Source organism: Mastigoproctus giganteus, chromosome 1 (assembly GCF_048544385.1).
Source record: "Mastigoproctus giganteus isolate SK-2022 chromosome 1, ASM4854438v1, whole genome shotgun sequence".
Taxonomy (NCBI): Eukaryota; Metazoa; Arthropoda; class Arachnida; order Uropygi; family Thelyphonidae; genus Mastigoproctus; species Mastigoproctus giganteus.
The window spans coordinates 106,943,995-106,967,431 of record NC_143575.1 but is presented as its reverse complement, the minus strand read 5'-3'; the positions used below and the strand labels follow the sequence as shown (position 1 = coordinate 106,967,431).

Sequence of the window (23,437 nt, the reverse complement as noted above, 5' to 3'; positions counted from 1 at the left end):
TACTTTGTACTCCAGGACTAGCTCAACTCCTGGGCTAAGTTTACACTTTATTTGGTAACAGAAGACATCAGCTCATCTTTGTTGAAGCCTTCATTGTTAAGCTCAATGTTTTAGAAGTTTTTTCTAAACTCCATGGCACACAATAGTCTATAATCAGGTCACAAAGGAGGTTAGGCAGGCGAAGGCAGATTACGAGAAATCTTTGGCAAAAGATGCTAAGAAAAACAGCAAGGATTTCTTTACTTATATAAACTCTAAAAGGAAGGGGATGAATCTGATTGGTCCACTTGACATCGATGGTTCGACGGTTGATGATCCTGCTCAGGTAACTAACAAACTAAATGAATATTTTGCATCGATATTCACACATGAGGAGTTATTCAGGGAGGGGAATGCCAGAGGTGTATTCAACTCTGGCAGTAAGCTAGATAATCTTGTAATAACTGAGAGTAAAGTGGAAGAGAAATTGTTGCTGTTCAAGATAAACACAAGAAAGGCACCTGGGGTGGATGAAATCTATCCAGTTATATTAAAGGAGGCGGCAAAGGAAGGAAGCAAACCCTTAGCCATAATTATGAGAGCATCCTTGGACTCAGGGGAGGTTCCCACGGACTGGAGATGTGCAAATGTATCCCCAATTCACAAAGGGGGATCGAAGGGTGACGCGAGTAATTACAGACCAGTTAGTTTACCTTTTGTTCCACATAAAATAATGGAGTCACTGGTTAAAGATGCATCGCAGGATCATCTAGACAAGACTGCAGCAATAATTCAAACACAGCATGGGTTTGTTAAGGGAAAGTCTTGTCTGACAAATTTGATAGGATATTATGATGTGGTTACAAAGGAACTGGATGCAGAAAATAATTTTGATATCATATATTTGGATTTCAGGAAAGCTTTTGACACTGTTGCGCATGGAAGACTATTGTACAAATTGGAGCAGAATGGTTTTAAGGGTACGTTGCTACAATGGATAAAAGGATGGTTAAATGGGAGAAGACAGAGGGTGGTAATCAATGGGTGCTGCTCTTCGTGGACTAATGTTATTAGTGGTGTCCCACAGGGTTCGGTGTTAGGTCCACTGTTGTTTTGTATATTTATCAATGATATTGATGAAGGTATATCAGGCTTAATGTCGAAGTTTGCAGACGATACAAAGATTGGCAGGGTTGTTAGGGACACTACTGATGCTATGCTGCTGCAACAGGATCTGGAAAGGTTGAGCAGATGGGCTGAGAGGTGGCAAATAAAGTTTAACATTGACAAATGTAAAGTACTACATATGGGAAACAGCAACCCCAAAACAACGTATCAATGCTGTGGTACTACACTGACAGTGGTAATGAATGAAAAGGACCTGGGGGTAATTGTGCAGGCAGATATGAAGTTCTCTGAGCAGTGCAGACTTGCTGCAAGAGTAGCTCATGGTGTCTTGTCAAGGATATACAGGAATTTTTCTAGCAGGGTTAAGGAGGTGATTATTCCCTTGTATAAGGCAATGGTCAGGCCACACCTTGAGTACTGTATACAGGTCTGGAGGCCTCATTTCAAAAAGGATGTAGTGCTGCTGGAACGAGTACAGAGAAGGGCAAAAAGATTAGTGAATGGAACAAAGGGTTGCTCTTACGAAGAAAGGCTTAAGTTTTGCAAATTACAGAGTCTGGAGACTAGGCACCGGCAAGGTGATCTGATAGAGGTGTATAAAGCCTTGAATGGTTTGAGCATGCTCAATGCCGATGGGATTCTTCCTCTTGCCCAGAATAATCACCTGAGAGGGCATAAATTCAGATTGAGGAAAGACAGATGTAGGATAGATGCGTGGAAATTTGCCTTTAGCCAACAGGTAGTTGGTTGGTGGAACAGATTTTCATCCCTTGTTGTGGAAGTTGATAGCGTAAATAAATTTAAGGCTCACCTGGACAGGTATTTCGAACGAACGGAAGGGGCAGGTATTTCGAACTTTAATATAGCTGATGCATAAGCTTGCTTTCTTTCATCATATGCCTCTACTAATGGTAAAGAAGTAAAGGAGTCACCAAGAATGTGTTTTCTATAGCTTTACAGGCGAGAGTAATCCATGTGGAAAGCTTCCACCGGTGTTTTATGTTTGTATACCAGTTTTAAGCAAAATTGTATTAGGTCAATGTGTATTTGTTTATTAATCATATTTAATCTACTTTTAGTACTAGGCCTAAATTTGAATCCATATGACAACAATTCTGCATGAGAAATGATAATCAAATCCTCGGTAATGATGGTTTATGGTACTTATCCATGTATGTTTGATATTGAGGCAGATGGCAAAAACATTCTGCCTCAGTATCACTTTTCACTACGTTGCAAGCCACCTGTTTGTAATTGCATACTGTTAGTCCTGTAGGTTTATTACTAAAGTGAGAACTAATATAGCATTAGCATTAGTAGAGGCATATGATGCAAGAAAGCAAGCTTATTCAGCATCAGCAAAAAAAAAAAAAAAAAAAACCACAACCACTACTCCCATTTCACCCCTCCGTTTGTTCGAAATACCTGTCCAGCTGAGCCTTAAATTTGTTTAGGCTATCAACTTCAACAACAAGTGATGGAAGTCTATTCCACAAACCAACTGCCCGCTGGCTAAAGGCAAATTTCCGCACATCTATCCAACATCCGTCCTTCCTCAATTTGAATTTATGCCCTCTGAGGTGATTATTCTGAGCAAGATGAAGAATCCCATTGGCATTGAGTATGCTCAAGCCAAAGCCTTATACACCTCTATCAGATCACCTCGCCGGTGCCTAGTCTCCAGACTCTGTAATTTGCAAAACTTAAGCCTTTCTTCGTAAGAGCAACCCTTTGTTCCATTCACTAATCTTGTTGCCCTTCTCTGTACCCGTTCCAGCAGCTCTACATCCTTCTTGAAATGAGGCCTCCACACCTGTATACAGTACTCAAGATGTGGCCTAACCATTGCCTTATACAAGGGAATAATCACCTCCTTATCCCTGCTAGAAAAATTCCTGTATATCATTGACAAGACACCATGAGCTACTCTTGCAGCTCGTCTGCACTGCTCAGAGAACTTCATATCTGCCTGCACAATTACCCCCAGGTCCTTTTCATTCTCCACCACTGTCAGTGTAGTACTGCAGAGTTGATACGTTGCTCTGTGGTTACTGTTTCCCATATGTAGTACTTTACATTTGTCAATGTTAAACTTCATTTGCCACCTCTCAGCCCATCTGCTCAACCTATCCAGATCCTGCTGCAGCAGCATAGTGTCAGTAGTGTCCTTGACAACCCTGCCAACCTTTGTATCATCTGCAAACTTGGACATTAAACTTGATATCCCATCATCAATATCATTCATAAACACCGAAAACAACAACAGACCCAACACTGAACCCTGAGGAACTCCACTAATAACATTAGTCGACGTTGAACAGTGTCCATTGATTACCACTCTCTGTCTTCTGCCACTCAACCATCCCCTTATCCATAGCAGCAATTTGCCTCCAATGCCACACTGCTCCAATTTGTGGAGCAGTCTTCCATGTGCAACAGTATTAAAAGCCTTTCTAAGATCCAAATATATAATATCAAAGTTATTCCCTGCATCCAGTTCTTTTGTGACTACATCATAGTATCCAATTAAATTGGTCAGGCAAGACCTGCCCTTAACAAAACCATGCTGCGTCTGAGCTATAACTGAATTCTTGTCTAGATGATCCTGCAGTGCTTCTTTAACCAGTGCCTCCATTAATTTACCTGGAACAGAAGTTAAACTAACAGGTCTATAATTACTTGTGTCAGCCTTTGATCCTCCTTTGTGAATTGGGGTCACATTTGCACATCTCCAGTCCATGGGTACCTCCCCTGAGTCCAAAGAAGCTCTCATGATTATGGCTAAGGGTTTGCATACTTCCTTTGCTGCCTCCTTTAATATAACTGGATAGATCCCATCCACCCCAGGTGCCTTTTTTATGTTTATCCTCAACAATCTCTCCTCCACTTTCCTCTCAGTTATTACAAAATCATCCAGCCCACTGCCAATGTTTACTTTACCTACATCATTCTCCTTCCTGAATAACTCCTCATGCGTGAATGTAGATGCAAAATACTCGTTTAGATTGTTAGCCACCTGAGCAGGATCCTCAACTGTTGAACCATCAATATCCAGTGGACCAATCTGATTCATCCCTTTCCTTCTCGAGTTCAAATATGTAAAGAACTCTTTTCTGTTTTTCTTTGCATCCTTTGCCAAGGATTTTTCGTAGTCTGCCTTTGCCTGCCTAATCTCCTTTGTGAATTGGTTACAGACCAACTTCTATCTATCATAGGCTTCCATGTCACCCATTAATTTGTATGTATCCCATGCATTTTTCTTCTCTGCCACATGTCTCATTAATTCATCTGACAACCATTTAGGCCTAAACCTTGAACAATATTTCTTAGTTGGTATGTAAAGCCTGGTAGCCTCCAAGATTAGTTCCTTGAATGCTTCCCATTTTGAGTTTGCTGTTGGTAACGTCATCAGTTGGTCCCACTGTATAGAATTTAAATACTGTCTCAGACCATCATAGTCGCCTTTACGAAAACAAAAACCCTTCCCTTTACCTCTGATGGTAGTTACCTCCTTGAGTAAATCCCACTTCAACACACTGTGATCACTGCCACCTAGTGGTTCATTTATCTGCAGATTCTTAATGCATGAAGAATCACTACTGATAATCCGATCAAGAGTATTGCTCCCTCTTGTTGCCTCACGAACATGCTGATGTAGAAAACAATCATCCAATAAATCCACAAAAGCCTTGCTAGTGTGCGAGTGACCAACCCACAAATTCCAGTCAATATCTGGGAAATTAAAATCCCCCATTATAAGACTCTCTGATTTACTGGCCCACTCTATTTCCCTGTACAACATCTTATTATACTCATTAGAGTCATTAGGCCTATAGCACACTCCTACTCTCAATTTTGATTTGCCTATGCTTATGTCACACCAAACTGACTCGACACTGCCCTGTCCATCGATGTCGACTGGCTTCACTTCCTTGGACTTTATGTGTTTCTTAATTAATAGCATAACCCCTCCTCCCCTCCTGTCCTGTCTATCCTTTCTATACACATTGTATTCCCCAAATTCCAGTTGCGCATTCCTTATATCTGTGTGACACCACGTCTATGATATCCCAACAATATCTGCCTTCGATGTTTTGAGCAATACCTCAAATTCATCAAATTTATTTACCAAACTCCTAGCATTGGTGTACACGCAGGTATACATGCACCTGTTTCTATTCTTAGCTACCCTAACACAACCCATGTGTTTACTTGTACCGCAATGACTCCCAGCAGTCTCTGAAATATCCTGCATCTTGTTTTTCAGGCTTCTGCTCATTTCAATAGAAGCAGTGCAAGAATCACTTCCGCCTCTGCCAGTGGCTACTGTTAATCTATTAGTCCTTGTATCCCCCTCAACTAGCAGTTTTCCGACCCACCTAACACTGCCTCGAGAGCATCAGCAAAAATTCTTGCACCCTTTCTATTTAAGTGTATCCCATCCCTGTAGAAGCAATCTCTCCTATTAACAAGTACAGTCCAGGCTGAAAAAAATTCTACCCCTTGAGCCTTGCTCAATCCCTCCAGGGCCGAATTGATCGACAAGGCTCTCATGATATACTGCCTCCTATCGTGTCTGGGCAGAATTGCAGACACTTTCAAATTCAACCCTAATTCACGGCCTCTTTTCAACAGTGACCTGTACTTGCTAAGTAATTCCGCCGGTCTCCTACTCTTAATATCATTAGTGCCAACGTGTACAACTATATCACCTTTTGTGCCCTTAAAAGATGATATCCGCTCTACAACGTCATCAACCTTTGCTCCTGGCAGACATACTCTGGTCCTATTCCACCTATCCTTTTTACAAAGCATGTTCCCCGTTTCCCTGACAATAGAGTCACCAACAACTACTAGTTCCTGTTGGACCAGCGCATTCTGCCTAGGGGAGCTGCCTCTGTGTTGCCTGATGATCAAGTGCAAGCTCTGGTGTTGATGTGGGCAGCTGAGAGCTTGATGGGCCCCTCAATTTATTTCCTTCAAGGGCATCCACCCTGTCCTTCAAGCTCTCATAAAGGCCCATAACAACGCCGAGTTGTCACCTGATTTCCTTGCACTCCTTACATTGTGCACACACAAAGACATCCCCCTTGGCAGTATCATGTCCCGTACCCGACTGCTCCGCAAACATTAAGCAAACAGTGCATTTTAAAAGACTGTGATTCAGAGGGCAACTGCCTCCCTCAGTTCTCCCTTGAACCACAGCACTCCCATTAGCTTGAGCCTTTTGCTTTGCTGCTCTGGTCAGAGTCATGATTCCGATTTAATTCAATAAAATTTCAAAACAAAAATTAAATCCTTAAGTTATATCCCAAAACAGTTATGTTATATATATTTTTTTCGGTATCTAGTGTTTTCTACGAGTTCCCTTTATACAACTTCCGTATCACGTGTACCACTATAGTTATGTATTGATTATTTGTTACAATTAAGTCGTTATATATATATATAGAGTTAAAAATACAATTTAATTGACAATAAAGTTTATCAAGATTAATAGATTTACTGATTAATTGGCAATATTATATTATGCACTATACTACACTAAGCTTATGCTATCGTGTAAAAATGGCGGGAATTCTCGAACGGTACTTCTACGGACTCGTAAGTATTGATTAGCTTCCAAATCTCGCTATCTCAATTTAGAATAAACTAAGGATCCTGACTAGGTCTATAATCTACTTATAGAAGATAATTTGATATAACAATTGGTTAATAAATCGACTAAATTTGGTTAAAAAAAAGACCTCTCGTTCAATTTGTAACACGTGGATTTGATACCGTTACCGATACTAAGTAATACCTACAAAATCTCTGTCTAAGTTAAACTTTAAACTAAGTATCGTAACTAGGAATATAAAGCTACTCTAGAAAATAAGTTAATATGACAATTTAAGCTAATTTAAGCTTAGTGACCTTAGACGTATGAAATTAACTATAAGGGTGAAGAAAGTAAAATTAGTACAAAAATATTAATATTTATATTAATAAATAGTAATATTAATATTTATTAATATTTTGTTGTACTAATTTTACTTTACAGTGTCCCCACTTTATATTAGCTTGGCAATTCAGCCCATAATTTACTTAATTCATCATAACCTCTAGGATATTAACATTCTTTCACTAATCTACTACTCTTCTTTTACTACTTTCATCACCCTTATAGTTACTGGCACCTTGTGTAACTTTCACATCCATTTATACTTACTCAATTTAATTTAATATTAATACAAATTATATATATATATATATATTAAATGTAATATAAAATCAAAGTTTCAGTTGATGGATAAAATAAAAATAAATATAAATAAGCAAGGTATGACAGGTATGATTTATCTATTCTTTTATATATATATATATATATATATATACATATATGTATGTATTAGTATTAGGCGAAGGATTGTTTATGAATTTTGTTGTTATAACTATTATACCATACAAACAACAATACTGGGACGACCTCATTAACACATGCATTCTCAATAACTACATATTTAACGGAAATAGCATATACAGACAACACATAGGTATAGCTATGGGCGCCTGTAGCTCCAGCCTCGTAGCCAACCTATACCTTCACTACTTTTACGCAATTTTAGCATTGATTTAAAACTTTACAGATATATAGACGATCTCATCGTTATCAATAGACATAACTTCATCACTGAAGCCAGCACCATTTACCCTCCCGAATTGGTACTAGAATGCACCAACACACACACAGCACCAAAAAAGCATCCTACTTAGACCTAGACCTACACATAGTAGACAACGCACTACAAATTAAACTATACGACAAACATAACGACTTTCCTTTCAAATCAATAGATTTAACCAACTGGTACTCAAACATCTCCAAACGCATTCATAGTAACATCATAGTGGGCCAAAGTATCAGAAGGATTAAAATATGCAATAATGAAGTCTACATAATAGACACACTCATTGACTTCAAATCCAAATTAATCAACAATGGATTCCCACACCACTTTATATCACGCAACCTACATAAAGCTATATTGATAGCCATCAACAAAAAACATAATAATAACCTCAACCCATTTATTATTGCAGACCAAGTTCTAGCAACATAGATACCTACACAGAGTGTCCGATAGCTTTGGCTTGTGCACCTTTGCGGGGCTTGTACATATGTACATAGTAGGCACTACCCATGGAGCATACTACATATAGCTTACACTCATTAAAAAAGTCGTACCTATATTTGCTCCATGGGTAGGAATAAATTTCTTTATTTCCTTTTATTACCTTTTATTTCTTTATATTCCTATTGGCCGTTGGCATTTGCTCTTTCCTCCAGAGAACCATCTACCGTTCTGCTTATGCACCACTGCTTATCACATAAAATTAATACACTTAATCTGCTAACACGTCCACCTAGATTACAGAGGGCGCTACTGTTGATTGGCATTGTTTCTTCAGGCTTGGTTTCCAATTTCACCAACTCCCAAACCCAGAGGGCGCCTACGTCCACTAGCTTCGAATAAATAACACACGTGCTCCACTTCTCGGTCTTTTTATTTCTTCACATTCACCGGTGGTAAGCATACCTATTTATATTTTTATATATTTTTGTTCACCAGGATTTCGTTCCTTATATATATCACCCATATTATATCCTAATTATATTAACGGCTTCCTATTTTCTATTACAGTATATTGCCCACATCCAATACGATGTAACACCTATAATCATATACCAGGATCCCTTTCTTTAAGTGACGGGAAGTTACGCTCCCGATTTCTTCCCACATAAAATTGTTTTTCCTCTTTTTCTATACTTTTGACTATAAATTACATAACACTATTTTCCTTCATACCTCATGAACTATTAGAGCAATTCAAGGGGGATTGAGGTACTATTGCTATTCTACATCCTACTTCCGTTCTCCTTCCTTTAGCCCGAGCTGCCTATTCAACAAAGATATACAACTACAATGGATGGAATTCTTACTCTTTTTTATGCTACTATGCTATTTGTCGGGCTAACAGTCATCTCGCCAGCAAACTACTTATCAAATATGAGCTTGTTACCATTCGGCTCACATCTTATTGCTTCTAAATTCCTTACCTACCAAATGCGGCGTATTACTAGCTTTTGGCTTATTATTATTACCGTTTCACCATCCTACTTATATGCTTACCTAGATTTGCTGGGAGTTGACTACAGAAACAGATAGCTACGTTAATTATGGGCTGATACATTGAGAGGGTTAGCCCTAGACAAAGTCCCTTTTAATGTATTTACATACCCATAATTGACCCTTTTTTATAATTTACATCATTGCTTTATAATTTTGCCTCGGTACTGTTATACTGTTACTTCATTATTTTATTTTATTTTATTTACTTGGCTCAATCTTATAGTTTGCACTATGCTTTATCTTTTGTTTTACGCTTACCTTTTAATTATATATTGTATCACTAGGTTTCGCCATAGTGCCGGCATTGGCTTATGCACGTTACTCGGGTGTTTGATGCACAAAGCATCCACATATTGCACTGTATCTCACCCAATAACTGCTACCGCTTTACCAAACTGATATATATATATATATATATTTTTTTTTTCCATCATATCTAGTACTTATACAGTAAACCCCTGCTATTCGCAGGGGTTACATTCCTAAGAAATGTCGCAAATACGGAAAATGCGAATACTGAGTTATGGCTCCCATAGTAATAAAGGGGTTCCGTTCCAAAGTATGAAATATATAAGAAAAACTAGTCTAAAATTTTGCCTATGTATGTATTATATGTACCTTCATAATATGACTATGTACATAGACATAGTTAAATGCAAGCATATGCCATCGAAATGAAAATAAGAAACAATTTAATATTAAATGTAATATTTATTAGAAATTTCAAACAAATCTTTCAAACTAGCGCCTTTGCTAGCAAAAAAACTTATCCCGCCAGTGCTATCACCAGTTTCGCTAAAGTGTTGATAAAGGAGTTTTGCCTTTTCACGAATGATGAGTGAACTTAACGGAATTTTATTTTGAGTTCGGTCTTCTATCCACAGATTTAAAGCTTTTTCCATTTTTTCTAATTTAACATCACAAGTTACAGAGCAAATTTTTGAAGAAATTAGCGCGTTTTCACGGACACTACGGTGGATTTTTTCTTCCGATTTTTTGATTAATCGTACCGTTGACTCATTGATTTTATAATGTTTTGCCACTGAGGAGACACTTTCACCATTAGAAATTGTCTAATAACTCAGTTTTATTCGCTAATGTCATCGCCTTCTTTGATATTTTCACATTTCTCTTGTTATTCGTAGCCATATTTTTGTACGAGTTAGAAAGAACTTGTCCACAATAAAGTCATTTTCTTCCGTTAACACACTCGAAAAAGTCTATTTTACACTGCAAAACGGTAGATTTATCACTTTTGTAAGCATATCAATTTATAAATTGATAAATTTATTCAATTTATAAGCATATAAATTAAAAGCAAAAGACGAAACCTTCCATGACAAACGCATAACACATACTGATCAAGGATTAGCGACAAACATCCATGCTCACGATTTTGTCACCCCTCTCCCCCACCCACTGAGCGCTGTTTTGACCGGAAAAGATAATTTTTGCCACGCCCATGTTTTTTAATGGCGAAAAATATTCATGGCGCTTTAAAATTCACATTTTTTTAGGTTTCATTTTATATTAAATCAGCGATCGCGAAACCGCGAATACAGATACCTATGTATACATACACACACAGGGTGTCTCAAAAATACAGGGCATAACTTCAGGAATGAGTTCCTCGTGTGTAGACAATAAAGATATTTTATATCAACATAGTTCCGGAAATGCTTGGTTCCTGAGTTATTAACCGGAATGTCTTATCTCCCGCAGGTGATTTCCTTCATCACAAAGTACTGAGAATCTGGTGGTTTTCCATTCCGACTATGTACTCAAATCAGGAGCAAACGGATATGCACTTTATGTACGGTTTGGCGGATGGCAGTGCTCTGGAGGCTCGTCATTTGTACCACGAAAGGTTCCCAGAATGAAGATGTCTAGGCAGGAAAACGTTTGAAGGAATCCATCGCTGCCTCTGTGAACATGGGACTTTTACACCTCGTGCTGCCAACAGAGGACTACCAAGATCTACGACTCCTGAAGTTGAGGAGGAGATTTTGGATGTTGTGCATGCCACTCCTGGAATCAGCACATGCAGAATAGCAGTGCAACTGGCTGTTCAACGTTTGACTATTTGGAGAGTGTTGTGAGAACACCAACTGTATCCTTACCATCTGCAACTGGTGCCTCCATTGCCAGGTGGGCAGGAGCAGCAGTGCGTAGCACACTCTTCTTGATTAGACTAGGGTTCGAGCCTGTGACCACCAAATATAGAGGATGCAGAAGAGTCAGGAAATGACCACTGCATATCCCCGGAGCAACATGGCATTAGTTGCTAATTCTTCTAAAAACCAAACAACCACCATCTGCAACGGGTACAGGCCTTTTCACCAGCAGATTACCTGCATGAGTAATGTTCTGCCAGTGGCTCTTGCAGCAGTGTGGTACAACTCCTCACTTTCCTGCCTTAGATGAAGGATGAAGATTCACAGATGAAGCACAGTTCACACGAGACGGAATCCAAAACTTTCACAATCAGCATGTATGGGCCGAGGAAAATCCACATGCAATTCTTTCATCACATCACCAACAGCGGTTCAGCCTCAACATATGGGCGGGTGTTTTTGGTGATAAGTTATTTGGGCCCCATGTACTTCCAAACAAACTCACAGGGCAGGCATACAGGAACTTTCTGGAAAACAACATGCCTGATTTCTTGGAGGACACGCCACTGATCATTCATCAACAAGCACACTTTATGCACGATGGCGCTCCTGCACATTACAGACATCTAGCCCACAATTACCTGAATCGAAGGTTTCCTGCTTGGTGGATAGGTAGAGGTGGACCAACTCCACACTCACCTGATTTAAACCCACTAGATTTCTTCTTGTGGGGCCATTTAAAGTTATTGGTGCATTCGACTCCGGTAGCTGATGTGGAAATTCTCCGCAATCGAATTGTGGCAGGTTGTGAGACTATGAATGCTAGGAATTTGGCATCGTCTTTGCGAGTCCATGAGATGTCGATGTGAGGCCTATTCAGGCAGAAGGTGGATATTTTGAACAATTACTATAAGGTGATGTGAACAGTTAAGTGTCATAGACAGACTATCGAAACTCAGAAACCAAGCATTTCTGGAACTATGTTGATATAAAGTATTTTTATTGTCTTCATATGAGGAACTCATTCCTGAAGTTATGCCGTGTATTTTTGAGACACCCTGTATATATGTGCAGTCAAACGCATCAAACACTATAAGAAACATGCTTTGGTCTTCAGAATTCATGACAGAAAGTCAGCTGGTCAACAACTACCCTTTATCAAATTTATTCGTAAATCTACAGCTTCTGCTATGAATGTATCACAGTTATTTATTTATTTTTTACTGTATGTGGCTCGCAGTGCTCTGTTGGTGGTTTGTTTCTCAATTGTCTTTTGTAATTATGATTGATTACTAATTTACTGATAGTGGAGGACAGTTTCTATAACTTTTATTTCTAGAATGTCAGCAATCTTGAGTTGGGAGTCGAAAATGCTTAATTTTTATTCAAAAATAAATCTTTAATTATATCAGTTTTTAATACACTAAGTTCTTTCATTTATCTTTATTGAATTCTAAATTGTGAGGCGCCTCCGTAGCCAGGTGGGAAGGAGCAGCAGTGCGTAGCACATGCTTCTTGATTAGACCGGGGTTCGAGCCCGTCACCACCAAATACGGAGCATGCGGAAAGGGCAGGGAATGACCACTGCACCGGAGCAATATGGCCTTAGTTGCTAATGCTCCTAAAAAAAACCAAATAAAATATCTAAATTGTGAGAGGGTATCATCCCTGAATGGATGTTATCTCTCTCAAGTGGATATCATAATTGTAAATGAAAACTGCAGAATAAAGATTTTTATGGCATAAAGGTTTTTATGCAGAAAACTATTCTAAGGTGTTTATCACGGCCATATTCTTTAACAAAATTTTAAAAAATTCACATTATTTTTTAAAAAGAAAAAGAGAGAGAAATATGGTGTTTTTTCAAAAAGATGGAGAAAGTTTCTGGTACCAACTCTAGTATGATGCTGAGACAGAAGTGGTGGGTCCAGGTGGGAAGGAGCAGCAGTGCGTAGCACATGCTTCTTGATTAGACCGTGGTTCGAGCCCATCACTACCAAATACAGAGGATGCGGAAAGGTCAGGAAATGACCAGAGCATATTCCCGAAGCAATATGGCCTTAGTTGCTAATGCTCCTAAAAAAAAAAAAAAAAAAAAAAAAAAGTGGTGGGTCAAAATGAGTCAAAAAGATGGACCTCCATCATAAATCTGAAGACTTCACAGCTATGTAAAAGTGAGCAAGTGCGAATGCCTTGTAATTGGAAATTGTTGTCTGTCCCTTATTTATTGGAGCAGTTTGGAAGGAACCTCTGCTAACTGCAGTAAGAAAAAATGTTCAGGTACCTACTTCTGCCTGCTACTAATCAATTAAATGAACAAAGTAATTAGACTTCAAAATAAGCCACATGGAATATAAGAATGGTTTAATTTAGACATCATTAATTTATCATACCATATTTAATCTATTTTTTTTTTTTTTTCCAAGTTGTTGAGAGGATAGGATTTCTAAAAGGATAGTTCCAGATAGTATAGAATGAGTGTCCCACAGAGTACTCATTTTGTACCTATCCTTTATTTATACTCTGGGATAGCCACATAGTGTTAGAGCATTTCACATGCTTGAGAGAATTATCACTGTATTTAGCAGTCATGCAGGTGTAATCCCCAAACTATCCAAATAGAGTTGTACTTTTCCATGTGACTACCTGTCTGGTGACCTTTGTAATATATTTTTAAATTATATTTTTATAGTAGTCTCTCTCTTACACCACCTTAAAAATAATACAGGTGATATAATTTTTTTTGTGGAAATACCACAAATGAAATTATGATCTCATAAATATACCAAAAAAATTTACGAAAAATGTATGGTATAAATTGATATCCATTTTTGCACTTCAAAAATGGATATATGAAAACTGTCTATTCATAAGTTTTGAGTGATTGTGGTTCAAGCCTGTGACTACTAAATACAGTAGGATTTTCTTGTATTCTCTTTAACTTGTGAACTCTTCTGACCTCTAGTTATCCTGTCATGGATATAAACAGAAAATTTATTTTATTTTATATAAGTAAAAATAAAATAATAACACTCATTAGGCTGTTAAATCAGACACCCAAATATGGATGTTAGATGAATTAATGAAACTCGTGGCAGAGAAGAAAAATGCATAGAATGCATATAAATTAATAGGCGACACAGAAGCCTATGGTAGATACACGCTAATAGTCTCTACACTAGTTTGTAATCAAGTCACAAAAGAGGTTAGGCAAGCGAAGACAGATTGCGAGAAATCTTTGGCAAATGATGTAAAGAAAAAGCAAAGCCTTTTTTACTCATATAAACTGTAGAAGGAAGGAGAAAAATCAGATTTGTCTGCTTGATATTGATGATTCTGCTCAGATAGCAAACTGAATGAGTATTTTGTATCTACATTCACACATGAGGAAAGTGGAGGACAGACAGAAGCTTATTAAATTCTAACAGGGAGCTAAATGATTTTTAATAACTGAGAGAAAAGTGGAAGAGAAATTGTTAAAGTTAAACATAAGAAAGGCACCTGGGGTGGATGGGATCTGAACAGTTATATTAAAGGAGGCAAAGGAAGTAAGCAAACCCTTAGCCATAATTTTGAGAGCATCCTTGACCTCAGGGGAGGTGCCCACTGACTGGAGATGTACAAATGTATCCCCAATTCACAGATGGGGATTAAATGGTGACACGAATAATTGTAGACCCATTAGTTTAACTTCTGTTCTGGGGAAAATAAGGGAATCACTGGTTAAAGAAGCATTGCAGGATCATTTAGACAAGACTGCAGTAATAATTCAGACACAGCATGGGTTTTTTTAAGGGCAAGTCTTGTGTGACTAATTTAATTGGATACTATGATGTGATCACAAAGGAACTGGATATAAAAAATAATTTTGATATCATATACTTGGATTTCATGAACACTTTTGATACTGTTGCACATGGAAGACTACTGTGCAAATTGGAGCAGTATGGTATTAAGGGAAAGTTGCTACAATGGATAAAAGGATGGTTGAGTGGGAGAAGACAGAGAGTGGTAATCAATGGACAGTGCTCTTCGTGGACTAATGTTATTAATAGAGTCCCTTAGGGCCCATTGCTCTTTTGTATATACATGTATATCACTGATATTGATGAAGATATATCAGGCTTAATGTCGAAGTTTGCAGATGATTCTAAGGTTGGCTGGGTTGTTAGGAGTGTAATGACAGTAAGCTGCTACTGCAACAGGATCTAGAAAAGTTGGGCAGATGGGCTGACAAGTGGCAACTGAAGTTTAACATTGACAAATGTAAAGTTCTACATATGGTTAGCAATAACCGCAGAGAAATATACCAACTATGTAGTGCTATACTCAAGGTAGTGGAGAATGAAAAAGACCTGGGGTAAATGTGCAGTCAGATATGTTCTTAGCAGTGCAGACAGGCTGCTAGAGCAGGTCATAGTTTCTTTTCAATGATATACAGACATTTTTTTAGAAAGTATAAGGAGGTGATTATCCCTTTGTATAAGGCAATGGTCAGGCAACACCTTAAGTACTGCATACAGGTCTGGAGGCTTCATTTTAGGAAGGATGTATAGTTGCTAGAATGAGTACAGAGAAGTACAACAAGATTGGCGAGAGGAACAAAGGATCTTTCTTACTAAGAAAGGCTCAAGTTCTGCTAATTGCAGTGTCTGGTGACTAGGCATCTGCAAGGTGATCTGATTGATGTGTATAAGGCCATGAATGGTTTCAGCACGCTCGATGCTGATGGGATTCTTCCTCTTGCTCAGATTATGAACATGAGGTGGGCATAAACTCAAATTGAGGAAAGAAAGTTGTAGAATAGATGTGCGGAAATTTGCCTTCAGCCAGCGGGTAGTTGATTGCTGGAAGAAACTTCCATCTGTCATGGAAGTTGATAGCTTAAAAAAATTCCGTGAAGAACTGGACAAACTTTTGGAGTGAATGGATGAGGGAATTGGAATTTTTTTTTTTTTTTTTTTTTTGGCTGATGCTGTATGAGCTTGCTTTTTCACATCATATGCCTCTGCTAATGCCAAATGACCATGACTACTAATACAGTAGAATTGTCTTGTATTCTCTTTAACTTGTAAACTCTTCTGACCTCCGGTTATCATGGAGTATGAACAGAAAATTTATTTTATTTCATATCAGTCAAAATAAAATAATAACTCTGATTATGCTGTTAATCAGTGCTATTGATTAAATCAGACTGATTTAATCAATCTGGCACATATTTAGGTGTCTGATTTAATCAGACACCCAAATATGTGCCAATGCATGTTTGCACAAAGCCAATGTTAGCACTTGTACTTGTCATATTATAAAATTGGTAACACACACACACACACACACACACACACACACACACACACACACACACACACACACACACACACACACACACACACACACACATTTAGGATTATGGATAGATTATGTTCTCAGTTGGTCAATTCACATACCTTACTTTATTAACAAATTAAAATTTAACCTTTTTTTTCCCTGTTACATTAAAAACAAATTATCTGTGTACATTAGAGTCTTTATTTGCTTTGCGTAGTGTGGTAACAACGTATGCATTTAATGTGTGATCAAGAGTTATTAATAATGATATATAAATATCATCAGTAATTTTTATTTTGAATTCTCAAACAAGTAGTAGGAAATGTAATTCGGAATGATGAAAGAGCCAATATTTTTTCTTTATCAGAGAGAAAATTATGTTGCTTCACCAAAAGCTGAAACAACACAGTCATAATACTATTAATACTTGTTTGGTTCTATATGTGCTGTTTGTGGGGAGGCACAGTTAACTCAATAATTTTAATCCTGTTTTACTTACCCAATGGTGACTTGTTAATAAGTAGTTTATCTACTTAACAAGTTCTGTAATTCTGTCTCTTTTATTGTACACACACACACACACAATGACTGCAGAGTATATATATACTCTACAGCCATTGTCAATCCACTGCATGATGAAGGCCTCCTCAAAAAGTCATGTTTTGGGAAAGGACCATAATCTGCCACACTGTCCCGTGTGGGTTGGCAGATCAACTGTATTTAGCAGTTAGGGGCTTGAACCCTGATCTACTCAAAGAGTGTGTGCTACTGCACTCCTGCCCCCGACTACTTGGAGATGGAGAAAACTTTATATATCCTATTTTTATACACCACATATGGTGTATAAACGTAGGATATATAAAGTAGATGGATAACCAAGAACATTTTCTGCATATAGTAATTGAAAGGGATATTTTAATATTTATTGCTGTGTTATTGATACCTTCATTCAAGTACAAAATTTAAAATAGGTTTCACGGCATATATTGGCCTGCCTTTTTAATTGCTGCTGGACTAGAACCTCCTCGTAGCATTTTCTGCCACTCTCATTGGATTGTTGATGATGTAAAGGTAAGCTCTCCTCCTCATAAAAAATCAAAATGAACAAATAGCTTGCTTTAGGAAAGTTAGTTTTGCATTCTCTTGATACCTTTTGTTATCAGCTTTATTATATTTACTGATTTGAGTATTATGATTATACTACTAGAAATATATTACTGTTTAATTTTAATGATTGATGTGTGTGTAAGATTCAAGTATTATACAAATATAAAACTAAAACTTGTCAAATTGCTAGATGAAACTGTATTTAGCAGTTAGGAGAACTGGTTTAGCAGAACTGGTTTTGAAACTGAAGAGTTGTATTGGGAAAGCATGACATTGGAATGGACTGATTTTGAAATGTTAGTTGGCCAGTGAGAAAGGTTGACAGCCTTAAAGTTTATTGCTCCTTTTTTGTGTTAAAGGTTGAATTTTATTTTTTCATGGTCAATTTTGATATATCTAAACAGTTAACAAAACTGAACAGTCAGCAGTCTAAACAATTAGAAGTCAGTTAGAAGTCTAAACAGCACAGATTGTCAGTATTGGTGTTTTCTAAGGAAATTCTTTAGTATATATATATATGTGTGTGTGTGTGGACAAATTCTTGGATAACATTTGGACAGTTTAAAATGATACATCACCTACAAATGTCGAAAGTAACAGATATTGTGAAAAAGTTTCTGAACAGGTTTGCAATAATGCAGGATACTGCACAACCCTGGAGCATTTATTTGATTTTAGATTTATTTTGATTTTTATTTGTGCTGCTGTTCCATCTGAGACAAAGTTTTGAAAAATACATTGGTTTATGATATTGATCCAATATACAATGTCACAATTCATGACATAGTTATATTTATTATATCAGTTCTTAAAAACTGATTGTAAATTCTTAAGATTAATTTTTTGTAAATTCTTAAGATAAATAAGCTTGTGAGCAGACTTCGAAAGTCAGATGTTCGGATATTGTTTATACTGTAAATTTATAATGTGTCTATAAACGGTCTTTTGTTATTTCTGTTTGTTGTTATTTTACTGTTAGTGATATGGTGTGGTACTGGTTTTGGCAGTTGTGCAGAGGTTTTGCTAGGTACTTTGGCACAATTGTTCCTGTATTATATAATAAATCCGAAACCAATTGGTGATTTTGTAGTAATGGCAAATGATGCAAGAAAGCAAGCTTATATGGCATCAGGCAAAAAAAAAAAAAAAAAATAGTTTTTCCTTAAGAGATCCACGTCCCGTTAAAAAGATGGATGTATACAGGTTGTCTCAAAAATATTGGTACAAACGTTTAGGGGAGGTAGGTAAGATCTAAAGGAATGTGAATCGCATAGGAACCCATAACCGGAAACGTCACCGTAAGTCGGTTGTTGTTGTTATTTGGTTTTTAGGAGCATTAGCAACTAAGGCCATATTGCTCCGAGGATATGCGGTGCTCATTCCCTGACCTTTCCACATCCTCTGTATTTGGTGGTCACGGACTCGAACCCAGGTCTGATTAAGAAGCGTGTGCTATGCCCTGCCGCTCCTGCCATAAATCGGTACACGGCACTGTTCATCAGTTCACGAGAGGGAAAATTTCTGGTTTACTCATTCAAGCAGTAGTCACTGCAAGAAGAGCATGCGTCGATATACGAACTGTGAGATGGCAGACATGCACCTATTGTATGGATTAGCAGAGGGCTCACACGGTGTGCGCCCCCATGCGGCACAACATCGCTTCGCAATAAATGTGTTGGCAGGTGTGGTCGGTGACTGCTTAGTCAGCCTATACCTGTTACCATCCCGCATGAACTCCGCTAAATATCAGATCTTTCTTGAACAAGTTTTACCGGGGTTACTTGACGATGTTCCAGCAACATTTGGTTTCAACATGACGGGGTGCCTGCCCATTATGGAAGGTGTGTTCGTGACTATTTGAACAGGCGTTTTGGGCATCGATGGATTGGCCGTGGTGGACCTGTTGCCTGGCCCCCATGCTCACCTGATTTATCGAGCCTTGATTTCTTTCTGTGGAGCCCTCAAATCTATCATGTATGAATTGCCTGTGGAGACAGAAATGGATCTCATGGCAAGACTTGTCTGCGCTGCTGCTACTGTCAAAGGAACTCCAGGTATGTTCGACCGTGTCCGCCAATCCATGCTGCTTCGGTGTCACGCATGCATCGTGTCTCATAGTGGAACCTTCAAGCATCTGTTGTAACATCACAAAATGCATCCATCTTGTACTCCATTGTTAATATTATGTCAAATAAATGTTTGCCACTAATTACTGTCTTGTGTCATTTCTGCTTCTTGTGCCTCTGCTACTACTTTCCCGTGACGTTTCCGGTTATGGGTTCCTATGTGATTCACATTCCTTTAGATGTTACCTATCTCCCCTAAATGTTTGTACCAATATTTTTGAAACACCCTGTATAAGTATAAAGAGAACCAAACAGGTTTCTGCTTTACAAAAAAGGTCCCCTCGGAGAAGAAAGTCCTAGTAACAGATCCAACAGATGACGTATCCCTGCAGGTCTGCCACAGATTTATTATTTCATTCCACAAACGATTACATTCTTGCTTAACATCTGAATGAATATCCAGAACCAAACCCATAAATTCAGTTGATATTTGGCTATTTAACCTATAACAAAGACCTCTGTAAGTTACATGAAGGTCCAATTACTGTACACCTGCAAGAACTTGTGCAGAAATTGAAAGAGTATGACAAGCTCTTAACATACATAAAAATATTGTACATTTCATAGTAGCCAACTTTGAGCAAAATTTAACAGTTCTAACGTTGAAACCATACACCCGCAGCATAAGTGGCCATAGGAAGGAATACGGTGTTATAATAGATTCTCATGGTACATCTAGAAAGTCCCCAGTCTGAACAAGAAAGTTTTACAATAGCACCAGTGAATCTTCTGATTTTTGTTGTTACATTATTTAAATGAGAGACAAAATGAAGCTTTAAGTCTATCGTAATCCCAAGTAATTAATTTAGTTTCAGAGACAAGTGAAATTCTGTTATCATTAATCATCACTAAAGGGGATCGTTGAGGGTTTAAATGTGATCCAAAGTCATTTTAGTCTGAGACGAACTTATTGTCAATTTATTATCCACTGGCCATTGAAATAAATTTTGTAAAACATCATTGGCATTACTTTCAATAGCAGATCTAGATGAACCATGAATTAAGGTAGTAATTGTCAGCATAAGCAATGATTTTAGTACCACTGAAACGATGGGAAATTCAATCCTGTAACACTGTATTCCATATAAGAGGCCCCAGTATAGATCCCTGGGGACACTCTCGTGAAGCTTCTCTAGACACCTCCTGAAATTTAGACTTCATTAAAATATGACAATTATGGAAATAGCTCGTGAACAGGTGGTATAGTTTCTGAGAGCATTCAGCTGATTGTACCTGCTCAAGAGCACTTTGTCCACAAGACTCACGGGAACAATATTGTGTAGTATGTCCATACCCAAGACACAAATAACATTTAGTGACTATCATATAAGGATGGTGCTTATGAGAACTCCAAGTCAAAAACAACCTGTCCAGTGAGGACACATATTTATAAATTTTAGGTAAGAAGCTAACAACCTAATGAACTAGCGACGATGACCTGGCCGGAGTAGTAAAACGAAAAACTGTTTGTTGCTTCACTTCTTCCAATGTGAAACCATAATCTATCAAATGCTTGTTATAAAGATTATCCACAATATCCTCCTTTGAAAGATCCCATGGGACATCATAAATTATGACTGATGGATTACCTTTACAAGGAATGCCAGTGATCATTTTTCCATTCTCCATCTCCAGCTGGATCAATTCTCCAGCTTTGGAAAATGCCACTGTAAATGTCAAGCAGTCCAAATCAGATTTTGCAGCTGTTTCCACAACCACTCCTCGATTACGAACAAGTTGCAAAGATTTCACTTTTACATTCTTCAAATAATTTTTAAAGTTGTAGTAACTACATTTTTCACATCAGAACTTGTTTTCAAGTCACTAAAGTTCTAGTCAAGTCACTATCAGAAGTTCTAATTAGTCAAGTCACTATCAGAAGTTCTAATTAATAGAACATTATTAGATGATTTAATAACATCACTAGAAGAAGCACCCTTCTCAGTAGTACCCCTCACAGTATTAGAATAGGTATGCACAGGCTCTTGTGTATTAACCTATTCGTCAGAAACACATCTATATCTATATCTGACTTTGGTATGTACCTCCCTTCATCCTGTTCAATGTGTTTACCCAAGACCACAGATAAAGTTTGTAACATTGTTTCTAGCTAGCAATTGGACTCTTTTATCAATTTCCTCATTAATGGCTTTTAATCTCTCATTTTCTATCAATAGTGCAGTTGTTACAGTCTCAAAATTACACCATTTGTCCATAATGATATCCCCATTTTTTTAGTCACCTTATTAGTCTCTTTGAAAAGAAAACTTGTGATATCGTTTCGCATTTTAGAAATGACCGCTATACAGAGGACACATCTTGAATATTATCACATTCATCAGTCATTGTACTTGCATCAAGAGTCAAAATAGGGGTGATAATAGACCAGGCCCCCTCCACTTCGATTAACTCACCACCTGTGCATTGCTCTCATATTAACTGAGCCGCAGATCTTAACTGCTCGTGACCAATACTTTTAGAATAAGTGAACTCGCCTAACCTTCGTATATCGCCATGAGATTGAGGAATTTTAGGTGGGAGTAGGGATGAAGTATCCTCTTCCTCCCCGTTTGATCCATTTAAAGATCGTTTACCATTAGGATAATTCCATAATTCTTTGACACCAAACATTAAAAAAACAACTTCCAAATGTGTTATTATAAACAACTATTTCAATAATTCCAACTTCTAAATCTTGTGTTCTTGCACTGTTCCTTTTAGCTCAAATAAATAAATAAAAAAACACCAGTAAAACCTTACAATTTTATTGTTAAGCCTTGAATTTATCTCTGTATTTTGCTGTAATTTATCCTTAATAGATCCAAAGCAATGCTAGAATTAGTATTAGCATGTAGAGATTAGTAGAACAAGAAAACAGAAAACTAATTCAGCTGCAATCGCCAATAGTACAATGGCAATGTACGATCGTAATGGCTGTGGTTTCCCGTCATTACCTCCAGTCAAGTAAAAAACTGCAAACACTGCAATCTCAATATTATTATGAGATTAATCTAACAAAAGTTACCTGAGTGCAACTATGAAGTATCCTAAAGCTTTCCAAAAAAATAACAGAGCCAAGAACCTCAATTAACAGATAATACGGGAGCACAATATCCCGAATGAACTCTAAACCTTGAACAATATTTCTTTGTTGGTATAAAACCTGGAAGACAACAACGGAGATGGACAGATGAAATTCAAGAATTCGTGGGTAGTAAATGGATGGCCATTGCACAAAACAGAAGGAACTGGAAAGTTGCTGAAGAGGCCTTCATCCTTCAGTGGATTGAAAATGGCTGATGACGATAATGATGATGAAAAGCCTAGTAGCGTCTTTGATTACTTCCCTGAATATTTGTAATTTAGAATTTCCTGTTGATAACAGCATCAATTGCACTCACTGCACATAATTTAGAAACTGTCTGAGACCTCTGTAGTGTTACCCTTATGAAAGCGGGGCGCCTCCATAGCCAGGTGGGCC

At 37.7% G+C, this 23,437-nt stretch overlaps 1 protein-coding gene across 1 annotated transcript in view; it reads left to right on the top strand.

The window, feature by feature from the left end:
* The window catches only part of MetRS-m (Methionyl-tRNA synthetase, mitochondrial), a 197,439-nt gene that overhangs the window by 124,172 nt on the left and 49,830 nt on the right, over positions 1-23,437 (top strand). The window contains exon 10 of the mRNA XM_090382639.1: positions 17,695-17,794. Within this exon, the coding sequence (XP_090238765.1) occupies positions 17,695-17,794 (100 nt within the window). The remainder of the gene's footprint in view (positions 1-17,694; positions 17,795-23,437) is intronic.